The sequence below is a fragment of the Bombus impatiens genome, unplaced genomic scaffold, assembly GCF_000188095.3.
Source record: "Bombus impatiens unplaced genomic scaffold, BIMP_2.2 scf_0064, whole genome shotgun sequence".
In the NCBI taxonomy this organism is placed as follows: Eukaryota; Metazoa; Arthropoda; class Insecta; order Hymenoptera; family Apidae; genus Bombus; species Bombus impatiens.
In genome coordinates this window covers 2,129,249-2,140,981 of record NT_176483.1, presented here as the reverse complement: position 1 = coordinate 2,140,981, position 11,733 = coordinate 2,129,249, and the positions used below count along the sequence as shown (strand labels likewise).

Below are 11,733 nucleotides of genomic sequence, written 5' to 3'. Positions count from 1 at the left end.
GCGTGGCTTACTTTGGCCGCATCGGTCGAAAACAGTCACTCGCGCAAATATCTGCTAAATTTTACGATATTATCAAGCCGGCAATATCTTTTAACGATCGTTTCTTTCGATTAGTCGTAAATTTGCAATGTCAAGTTGCCAATGTTATGTCGCGTTCCCTCTATTTCAACGAATACGTACTTTAGAACGTACTTTCTTCCGTATCGAGTTTATTTAAGGGGATAAACAAATCGTTTCGTTCGCTCGATAAACAAAGATTCTAGTAGCTAAAATTGCTACTTCTTGAACCATTCGTACTCGTAATCTCGAGGACGAGCCGAATAAAGTATAATACGTGGCACGATCGAACCAACTTATCTTTAACCGGTGTTTCGTTAATTCGGTCGTAATCGCACGAAGAGTCTCGTTCGAACAAACTTTACCAATTACCGAATATTACCAATTTTGGCACAACCCGAAGTTACGAAGCGAAAGCTGGGCCAAAATGCCCGCGAAAGAAAAGGGAACGAATCTTGTTTCTTCGTTGGTTTATTAACTGCGAGACGTTGCGAGACTTCCGACGGAGAGAAAGCGAGAAAGGAACGTGCTACGCTCGTGATCCAGGCTCTTCGCACGATTACGAACGTGGCTTACGAGTCGGTTCGTTCGATCGCTCGATTGTTATTTCGAGAGAATAAGTTTTTCCTTCGTCTTTATGGGAAACCGAAGAACGGTTGTTCGGGCAAGATGAAACATCGATGATCGAACATTTCAGAAACCAAACCGAACGATTTTATCATTTTGTGCGTAAAAGGCGTTGGTCTTCGTCGTATAACGTATACAATGCCGCGTTTCGTGTACCCCGCGTATAAATTATATCAAGGTAATTGCAAATAGTAATCGTAAATTTTGACGTAAATATTTTTCTTCCGCTACTTTTCGACGCATGGAGTTCGATCGGAAAAAAATGGAGCGAGGCTCGCAAACTACTTTGTTGATTAACACGCGTCAAAGTTCGGCTAGAAACAACGATACGTTACCTATAAGGATCCTTAAGCTCCTCGGTTACGTAATTCAGATAATTCCATCCGGAATAAGAGAACAGGCCTGAATAAACGGCTAGAGCAACGTAGCCAGGCTGGGTATTGGTTCCTTCCATGGGATGGCGAAAATTTTCCGTGTGACCCATGCAGAGCCACCAAAATCCAGCAACCATGATGATCACCAGGGCGAAAATCTTCGTTCCGGTGAAGATATCCTGCACTCTGGTCGCCCATTTCACGTTGTAACAGTTGATGGCTGTTAACAAGCCTGCAACCATATCGATCGGATAATATCGTTTATTTGGAATTGAAAGGAGAAATACGATTTTTCCCGTTTGTTTGTTTACGTTTATCGACCATTCGTCGGTCTTTCGGTCTTTATTTTCGTACTACGATACAAATTCGCAAGTACGTGCGCGAGACTGCAGCAACGATCACGAGGCGATGTTTCTAGTTTCGGATTACAGCGATAAAATATAAAGCTCGACGCGAAGCGTAATTACGTTGTTATTTGTTACGCAAACCCGTGGATTTGAAAGGCTAATTCGAAACCAGTCCGTATCGTAAATGGTAATCGTTTTTAATACGCAGCTGTGCACACGGGGCTGTAATACGAAGGATCAGCCTTCGTTAACACATTACATATGTATAAACAGAAGATAAGAGTCAGGTCGAGTTAGCTTCGTAAATTCGGCGAACGATACCGACGCGTGTCGTATGCACGCTACGGATGCACGCGGAAATCGCTGTAGCGGTTCCACCGATAGTTACTCGCAAATATCTCGGCAACTAAGGTCGAGCTGTGGTAACGCGCAAAAGTAAAAGTCGCTCGAAATCTAAGCTACCGTCGGCTTTCTAAATAACAACATATATATTTCTTGAACGTTTATCGTTCGAAACATACGCGTTAATATCGTTAGAAATCGTTCATCCACGTTTCTAAACGTTACGATCGTTCTAAAAACCCGTTGGCCAACTTTTCGTCAAATCGACGAGCGATTTTCTTCTTCCTCTTTTCCTCTCACCGATTACTTTCTCCTAGCAATTTCTAGAAAATTTATTATACGTACTCGAAACGAGACGAAACAAAAGCGCGACATTTTCGAAAACTCGGTATTAAGAATTTTCGACGACACGCGGTAGATCTCGCGGCATACGCGTTAGCGAATAAAGGTCGCCGACGAGTATGTATAAGTAATTAATGCCCGCAACATTGATATTCGTGAAAACGAAATCACATACACACAGGCGAACGTTAGCGCGAAGCGCGTTAGAACTGCTACTCGAAAGTACGCGAATATTTCAAGTTATCTCATTGCACGCTTCTGCTTCGAGATAAACTTTTATCGTCCTTGTAATAACGATTTCTATACGAATTTGCTGCTAACGGACAGCGAATAAGCGAACATTTATCTGCGAATTATGAAAAGATATTCCGTCGGATAAAAGTTTGATGTATATCGTTAGACCGCGGATGTTCGCGCAAACGTGTATCTTTCCGACGTGCATAGAATGCGAACGGACAAACGAAACTTGGATAGATTAGATTTATTAAGCGATCAGAGACAGAGACAGAGACAGAGAGGTTACGAAAATGCGTTTTTTATTTCGCAGATTTCGCATAATGCACGTGTTGCATATCTATGTTTAAGAACATGTGCAAAAAACGTATTGCGTATCGTTTACGCTTATATATCGTGTCGTATATTTATCCTAATCGTTTAAAACGCTAATAACAATAATATATAATCAATGTCAAGTACAGGCTACATCGAGTTGTTCCGAATTAGAGCGGCAATCGATTAAATTAATCTTAATTTCCGTTTATCTGACAATTACCATACACGTAGGGATAATCGCCAAACTATCGTTAAGTATCTATTACCAAATTATTCTATCGTGGATAATACTTCGTACGTATCGTAAATCGATATCAAACATACAGATATTTTACGTATTTTATGTGCATGAATATTCGTAATCTGCAACCGCGTCGTTATTTATCGAACTTGAAGAGAGCGTCGCTACATTTTCCTAAGCTATTATTTCGGCACTCGATTTCTCTACCATCTTTCGCCTCTATGTACCTTAAATATGGATCGTCGATCGCATTGTACCAAAGCGAAAACACCGTGAAAAGCAAGTGGACGCTGAAAATCGTTCACCTTATAAACGTTAAACGTTACAAAGAACGTTATATCGATGTTCTTGGTATCTTGACGCGTGATATTTGTGATTACTAGTAACGTTGTTACTCGCAACATGCGTAAAAACTAGAGAACGTCGCCGTCGTCGTCGTCGTCGATTATTAGTTTCGTCTAGGATCCGGTCGTTTCTTTTCGCGCTACGTTACGTCTCGATCTCGGAGAGCGAGAAACCTTGGGTTACGATACATCGTATGCACAGGATACAGTAACGCGTACATTTACCATCACGATCGTATATCGCGCATCGTCTTCGAGCTGCCGTTGGAACAAGTATAATTATAGGCGAGATAGGCGAGAACACGGAGCGATTTGTTCGTCGCCGTGGAACTTTAAATTTGACGTCGCAATAAGGAGATCGCTGTTCTCTATACGATAAAGAGGAACGAGCCTCGCGTTCTCTTATAAATAACTACGGGTAGTTACGATTCGAATTTTTCTTCTTCTTTGGTTTAAAGTAGCGTTCGACCGTCAAAGTCGACCGTCAGAGAATTGAAAAACGATCTTTTAACACGCTGTCGAAAGTACGATCCCGAACAACTTTCTTCTTATACGCGATACGTGGTCGATGGCACAATGAACGATACAGTTGGCGGAGACGTCGGCGCAGATGCGAAATTTCTAAACGTTATCGTTCGATAACGACCTTCTTCTCGAAAGATGGACGAACGAACGCCGTTTGGTTTTTGTAAAAATTCGCCAAATTCGTTCGACGGTGGCAACTTGGCCCAAGCGTACGCGCGCGTCGGTGTTACGTACGGTAGCGAAACGACCCTATCTACAAACCTATCTTATCTAAACTTATCTCTGATTTATAGCATATATAAAGGAGAGTCGCGCCAATTTGGCTATTCCGCGCGATCTTTCGGACGATAGAGCCCCGTGCGCGTACCTGTACACGCGACGCTGTAAGAAATCTGAGAATCCGTTATTAGCCGAGTTTCTTCGATTCGGCTGTCGCGAGGCGACGGGCAACGTTCGCCTAAAATAACGACAAATCGTCGAACGACGAACGTACGTAGTTGCGAACGAGACTATCGTAGAAGCTGTTTATTCGCATCCGTGTAATACGACGCAAAGATAAAGAGATCGATCGGGGTTGACGGACAAGAAAACAGGTCGCCGAGCAACGAACGCGCGGCGGTTACGCTTCTGTCATCACACGGACGCGTAAGCATCGATGTACCGGTACCGGCAGTTTTTTTGCCAATATTAGGATCGAAATTACGACCGGCCTACGGCTACACGCGTAGAAACAATTTATTTGGAATCGCGCGGCCGATAAAGTTCGAGAGTTTAGCGAACTCGCGATCCGAAGAGGTCGATGTCGTAATTTCAAGGGTGTTCTTACATGTGATAACGGCAGCGAGTAGTCGCACGGCCGCGTACGGAGGAACGCAACCGTGCCAAACTGGTTGCAAGATGTATTGTGCGAACGTTAGGGCTGTGATCGCGTTTCCAGTTGGGACCAGCACGAACAATGCCACGTAGAGGTAGAGGAACGCCGGTAGGGGTCCAAAAGCGTCGTTGATGTAAGCGTAGTCGCCTCCGGACTTCGGGATCATGGTACCTGCATTGAAAAAATATTCAAGTATTTTTATTTCGACCGAGCAACGTTGTCGATACGAGGCTGGTAAGAAAGAAGACGATCGTCCATCGTTTTTATCGAGATCGTTCGCCGTGACATTGGTAAAAAAGACGCTACCGCGAATTTCGCGCTAGCGTCGTTTGCCAGCTCCGCCTTACCTTAACGCGCAACACCGCCATTCCTACCACCTGGTTCAAACGCCGACTTTCTTCCCAAAGATCGGTACGCTCGATATCTCGAAAGCTAATCGACATCGATCCTACCCTACGAAAGGTCAACGAATTCGTCTTCGGAAGCGCCATCGAACGATATTATCAAACACCGGTTGCAAGCCGCAGAGATCTCGTGCGCTTATACCGTATTGTATTTATCTATGCACGCTACGACTCTGATAACTTTGATAACGCGCGTGCACGGCGTCGCGGCTGGCAAGCGACTAGAATACGCGTAACGCGTAAAAATACGATATATCGGGTACTTCGAATGGAATACGGGTTGCAATTTTGGTAAATGACGTTCACCTCGACACACGACCTCGGACATAAGCTTCGCGTTCCAACGAAAGATTTCGGTGTTTACCGGCGAGGTTCGAGTACTATGGAGTTCGATCGTACTGTAATTGAGACGAATCGCGTCAAATCGAGACTAACAACGTGCAAAGCGTTCGAGCGATCGCAAACAGATAATCGCGTTTAACGCGTCGAAACTCGTGGGCGATCGAACGAGTCGCAAGTACCTATCGCGTTATTCGCGAGATACGTAGAGACGTTCGCCGCTCCTTACGTTCCAAGATTTAAACGCGATAGAGAATGTCGGTGAGACGGTTTAGATCCGAAACTTTGAAACTACGTCCTATTAATACCGGTTTAACTATCCACGTGTCGCTTGCAGCAACGTAAAACAAAATCTCTCTTTGCACGACTAGATGTACGGTAATTGGATCGAGTTTTTTATCGATGCCGATTTTGTTTAAACGTTCCAAACACTCTCAACGAGCGCAATATCCAACGTCATCGAAATAAATCTTCGTTCAAATAAATAATCGGTCGAATAAAATTTCTCTTATTTTAGTCGATATAGATAGGAGGATTTGAAAATACGCAAACTTTCGTCCGTGGTACGCGGAATTTCTACTCGAAAATTCTCACGCGTAAATCTAAGTAGCACGTTCCATCGCGTAATTTTTATTTCGATTTTGGCGTCCTTGATCTTCGTCTCGCTGGATCGAAAAGACGGACCATCGAGGCAAAAAGATTACCGACGACGGTCGACCGACCCTTTCGATCGAACGTATCGAATCCGACCAATTATAGGTGGATGAATATCGTTTTCGAAGAAAGCTGTAAACATTGATCTTAAGCTGAAAATTTGATCGAAAATTCGGCCGTTTCGTCTGCAGCGACGCGATAACACGCTGTATCTACGATAGGAAGAAGAGTTTCGAAGAGACTCGATGAAATCGGCTGAATCGCTCGCATCGGTAATTCGATTAAGTATCGTTGACCCTTTTCTCGGAGTCACGGATCGGGTTACGTTGGTCGCGTGCCACGACCACATTTTAATTACATCGTTTAAGGACAAGAAACGAATCACGCGTTCTCCAACGCGAAGAAAACTCTGCCCCTCTCTCGCGTTATACTTTGGATATTATTCTATATCTTTACACACCGTATCCATTCCGCGCAATTTTATCTAAAAGATGGATTTTACGATTCGGTAGGTTGTCGGATTTTACATCCATCGTGTGTCTATCTTTTCGTTTGATTTTGCGATAAAAAATGTGTGTCGCTGTATCGATATAATACACGCGATACTATAACGGTAACGCGAACGATTATCGATAGAAAAGTCTGGCGTATTTTTGGATAATTTTATCAAAATCGATCCGCTTTTTATAGATGCGGTCGCATCCGCGCGCAGATAAATAAAATGTTGGTTAATCCTTCGTATTCGAGTACGACGTTCGTCCGATCGAACGTTAACGTATTGCCAGAACCATTCGTTGCCAAGGAAACGTCGTACATTTTCGACGCGAGATCGCGACAATATTCGAACGTTTTCGCAGTATCTACGAACGTAACGCGACCACCGTGCCACATTATTTTCGGATAAATCTTTCGCTATGTTCGTTTCGATTATACGCGTATTTGCACGTATTCTGCTATAGCGAATACTCCTTTTGCGAACGTTTGTACGCGTCTCGTGGACGCGGGCTGCGAACAGAGTGGCCCAACTTACGGCAGGGCACAGAGGCTCCGAACGAAGGCAAACGACGAATCGTCTTCTCGACTCGGCAAGACGAAATTATCACTAGCGATAAGACCAAGTTCGATACGTACTGGTAAATCCGAATCCAACTCCAAGGCTCGTCTCGCCGAGTTTCGATACTACTCGTTAAACGGAGGAGCTTGTTACAAATTTACCAAGAAGGTCGTTCGAATTTTAATCTTTCGTCGATAAAGTTACTTTTCGTATCGTAAATGTTACTTTTGATCGTTGCTTCCCCTTTGATTCGTATACGCGTACGTATGTATATGTATGTACGATTAGTAGCGGTATAGTTCGTTTCCGTGACATTTTGTATCATTCGAACAACGTAGAAATATCGTGGTCCAAGAATTTTCATCGCTTCAACGATAGGACGTTGTCCTTTTGTCATTTAAATACAATAAATCTCCGTTTCAGCGGTACCGAAATATCGTCATTTCAAAATTCTTTTCGTCTTATCTACTTATCTACTTTGTAAAAAGACGTTACTCTTAGTTACGCGTCAACGCTGGAAGCATCGACGAAAAATTAAAAAGTAAAATGTAAAATGTAAAACGATCGATGCTACACGGAATTGTAAAGTATTTACCGACGAATCTCTAGCTTCTTGGAAATTCGTCTAGATTTGAAAAAAATAATTCGTACGATCTGTTAACCTTTGCTTGCGAGTCGTTGAGAGTATCGTTTTCCGACCATCGTGCAACACGTGTAGTCGAGCGTCGTTACCAGTTTCCAAGCGTCCTATCAATTGCGGTCGTTCTAATTGTGTTTTTAGTTCGTCTGCACTCCGAAGCGTCTCAACGCACAGTGTATTAGATGAATAGAAACGTCTATTTCTAAGTTAAGAAAACGGAAAAGAAAGGAAAGTAGGACTCGCTACCTTATCGCGGAGCTGGTAAATCGTAAATTTAAATTACTTGTTAAAACACGCGAGAGAAACGCGTGTTTTGCCATTTAAAAATTACTGTATTCGGATATCGCCGTATACGAGTTGTCGAAAAGTCGCATCGACCGACTTGGTAAATTGGAACGTTTACGTTGAAAGTTACCTCGACGGTTGACGGTCGCGTCCGATAGCACAGAGATACGTACAAAGAGCGAGAGCGAGATAGCGCGCGAGCATAGTCGTACACGTTACCTCACCGTGTAGGCAGACGCGCCGTGGAAATAAAAAGAAAACGTCGCACGCGGGCGTCTTCTGCTTCTATCCTTGTCTAATCAGGCGTATACATCGCCGCTGTTCGTTGATCGGTGTTTCGTACGCTCGCGTATTTATCGTAGGATCGTACGCGCGTTATTAGACAAAGACCCAAGAGGTATCTATGCAGCGCTCGCTTTCTATCCCTACGTCGCTTTTTCGACTCGCTCGCGCACTCTGTCTTCGCGTTTCTATGCTCGATAGCTGCACCTCCGCGTCGTCCTTGTCACGTTCTTGGCACGCGAGTGCTTTATCGACGTCTACCGACTTTTGTCGCCCGACTACGTGCATTGTACACCGCGGACAATCAGTTTACTTTTTAAGATGTCGCAAAAAGAAAACGCCGGTACGGTGAAAGCTAATCGGAGCTTAAGCGATCGTGGTCTACGCTCGTACAAAAATAGCTTTCTTAATCGCGTTTGTCCGCCTCGTTCGGCGTGTACAAGACCGATAAAAGCGAGTTTCTTCAAAACGGATTTTTTCAAACGAAACCTTTCCGCTTACTCGCATCTGTCTGTCAACGTTTACGAAACATCGCGAATCCTCGAAAGGCTTTTCTCTGGTAATCATTTTGGCCGAAGGAACCGTTGGAACGTTTACCGTCGAGTACCTCTACGGGTATTTCTTTCAACGAGGGCCACATTATTACTCTACACCTTTGTTAGACCCGTTGACCGCGACTACGTTCGGCGACTGATCGTCGCCTCGCGCCCAAGCTCGTTGTCACAAATCTCAAATAAATACAATTGGGTAGAATGACGGCAAATTGTTTGCAGCTGTAGACTTTAATTACAATTTTATGGATTTTCCCAAAGTTCCAGAGGGAAGACTCCGGTGTCTTTTCATCTCCGACGTATGTGTGTGCGTGTGTTATGAGTGTGTTATAACTGCAGGCACATGGACGAGTTCCAACGAGCTGATCACACAGTCGTTTCGATTCGACGGAAACGCCAATTTCGATTTTCAAACCGTAAAACTGTTTTATAACGATGAGATGCTCGAATCATCGAATCTGACGAAAAATTTACGGAAGACGGCGAGACCGAACGAGACTAGAGAGGGAAGGATTCGCGGAGGATTCGAGGAGAACGAGGATGTAGAAGGCGATAGAACACCTGGCTGAGGGCTGCAGACGCCGGAGTGCGAGGACGAGCATGGAGGTGTTTCTGGACGACGCAGGAACTGGCCTAGAGCAAATGAAAAGAATTTCGAGGAACAAGGAGGAAAGAAGGGTAGGCGCAGAAGCGAAGGGCCGACGAGAGGAGGAAGGAGGACACCGGCAGAGGTTCGGGGGACAGGAGGAGGGAACGGCACCAAAGAGAGGGGTAATAACAGCAGGATAAAGTAGGTTTAGCCGTAATTAGAAAGAAAAACAGCTACCACAATCTTATCTGGAGTAAACAAGAATTATGTACGTACGAAATATTAATGTAATGCATATTCGTTATAAAAATATTGTTCTTTTTGTTTGACATTACCATGCGTTTATTCGAGCAACGCAAGAACATTCGCATCTTCTTCCGTAAAATAAGAATACGATTGATTTAGAAAATAAAACGATTATTTCAGTTTTTCATCAAATGTACTGCGTGTATAATTCAAGTATATACGCGTGATAATCAGGGGAGAGCCGTGCAATACCGATCAAAGTTAGTTCTGGCTCCTTTCTTCCACAAAGATTAGCTCCTTTATTCGAATAAACGAACGACAGATTTCTACAGCCGATATTTTCTTTCTCACGTAAGCAAATGAATGTTTTCTATTAACTACGTTATATCTAGCCTATTAAGCGTAATTAGTCCCAATGGTAACGATCATGATTAACAATAAATCAACGACGAAAGTAAAAAATTGATCGTAAACGAATAAAAATTTCGTTTCTTAAATCGATTTATTTTTAAATTATGCTTATAAAGTAAAGAACAAATTGATAAGCAAAAAGAGTCTCATCGCGTCTGGACCGTTAGTTGCTGAGATAACGCTCAGTTTGTATGCGCAGGATCAATTCTTTGTGCGGTAAATGACGCTACTCTCCGGTCGAGACAGCGCGCCCCAACCGCGCTCGGGCCACTAGCTCGCCGGCATACTTCGACTTTATTAATCTATTATTGGCTCGTTTCTTGTTCAATTTATACAGAAAACGACACAAACAAACACATTTAAAATCGTAGCAATCGAATTATGGCTAATAACGAAAATAATTTAGAGTTCTATTTGCTGTAAATCGAGCCAATCAAGTACCCTTTTCGAATCGATCGGCTTATATGAAAAATAAAAATAACATAAGAACGAAAATAATTTGATCGCTTCGTGCTTAAATTTTTAAATCGATTTGAAATCTTAAAAATAGACCGCAAGTGTCTTAGAGCAACTGTTACTTTCTAAGCCAATTGACTGGGGCAAAAGGTGATGCAAGAGTCGAAAGGTCTGTCAGTAGACGTGTATACTGTCGCGAATAATAAAATCGAAACGTGTAGTAATTAATAAAAAGATGATACGCTATTTCTTTCGTACAATATTCTGAAACAATAGCTACATCTCTATTATATGTTATTTTTCCGTCAAATTGCATATAAATACAATGCATTTTACATTTAATATTTATGTCACATTCTATGTTACGCTGATGTATATAACGTATAAAATACTAATAATACTATATTACCACGATATATACGTGGTCTATTTTAATATTTTAAATTCCTCTTCTAAAAAAGCATATGCATATGTACCTTCGTTAAAAAAGATAAGAAACGAAAATTAACCATACGTGTACCTTTTTTCACCATGTCACCGCTGATTAGCCGTGATTTACGAATAACCCTACATAGATCATACAAACGCAACGTGGACGATCGCGTTAGAATTTTAAATTAAATGTAGCAAATATTTCTCGTCGGTAACATCTGGACTGATACATATTTAGTACTCACCGAGTTCCGCGTAACATAGTGCACCGATCAGAGACAAAACACCGGAAAAGATCCAAACTATCAAAGCCTGCCCAACGCTGCCGCTATTTTCCAGCACACCCTTCGGCGATACGAAGATTCCGGCGCCAACGATAATGCCGACGATAATCGCCACACCGTCCAGCAAACCGAGTTCTTTTTTCAATTTCACCGCATCGTTTTCATGGTTGATGACTTTCGTGATCGCCAAAACTTGCTTCTCCATTGGCGCGACTTTGTCCGGCATCGTGTGCACCGCTTTCAAAATTACTGTTCGCGAGATACTCGTCCGTCGATAGCCGAAAAATTACTGAACGGTGCGAGCATACCGAGAGACGGCACACGCCTGATGCACGTGTGAAAACGACAAAGAAGAGCGAAGAAATATACGTGCACAGAGCAAAGACACCGGCTCTCTCTCGCCGCGTGGCGTCGTTCACTCAACGGACACACGTGCGCGACTGCAGTCCTTTCTACGGTAGCAACGCTGTCGCCGCCCGCC

General features: G+C 43.2%; 1 protein-coding gene across 1 annotated transcript in view; it reads right to left on the bottom strand.

The window, feature by feature from the left end:
• LOC100741207 (large neutral amino acids transporter small subunit 2) overlaps positions 1–11,727 on the bottom strand; it is a 25,833-nt gene extending 14,106 nt beyond the window's left edge. The window contains exons 1-3 of the mRNA XM_003485602.4: positions 11,214–11,727; positions 4,578–4,796; positions 1,020–1,290 (exon numbers count right to left, since the gene is read on the bottom strand). Coding sequence (XP_003485650.1) covers positions 1,020–1,290; positions 4,578–4,796; positions 11,214–11,478 — 755 coding nt within the window. The 5' untranslated portion in view covers positions 11,479–11,727. The remainder of the gene's footprint in view (positions 1–1,019; positions 1,291–4,577; positions 4,797–11,213) is intronic.
• Positions 11,728–11,733: the final 6 nt, after the last annotated feature.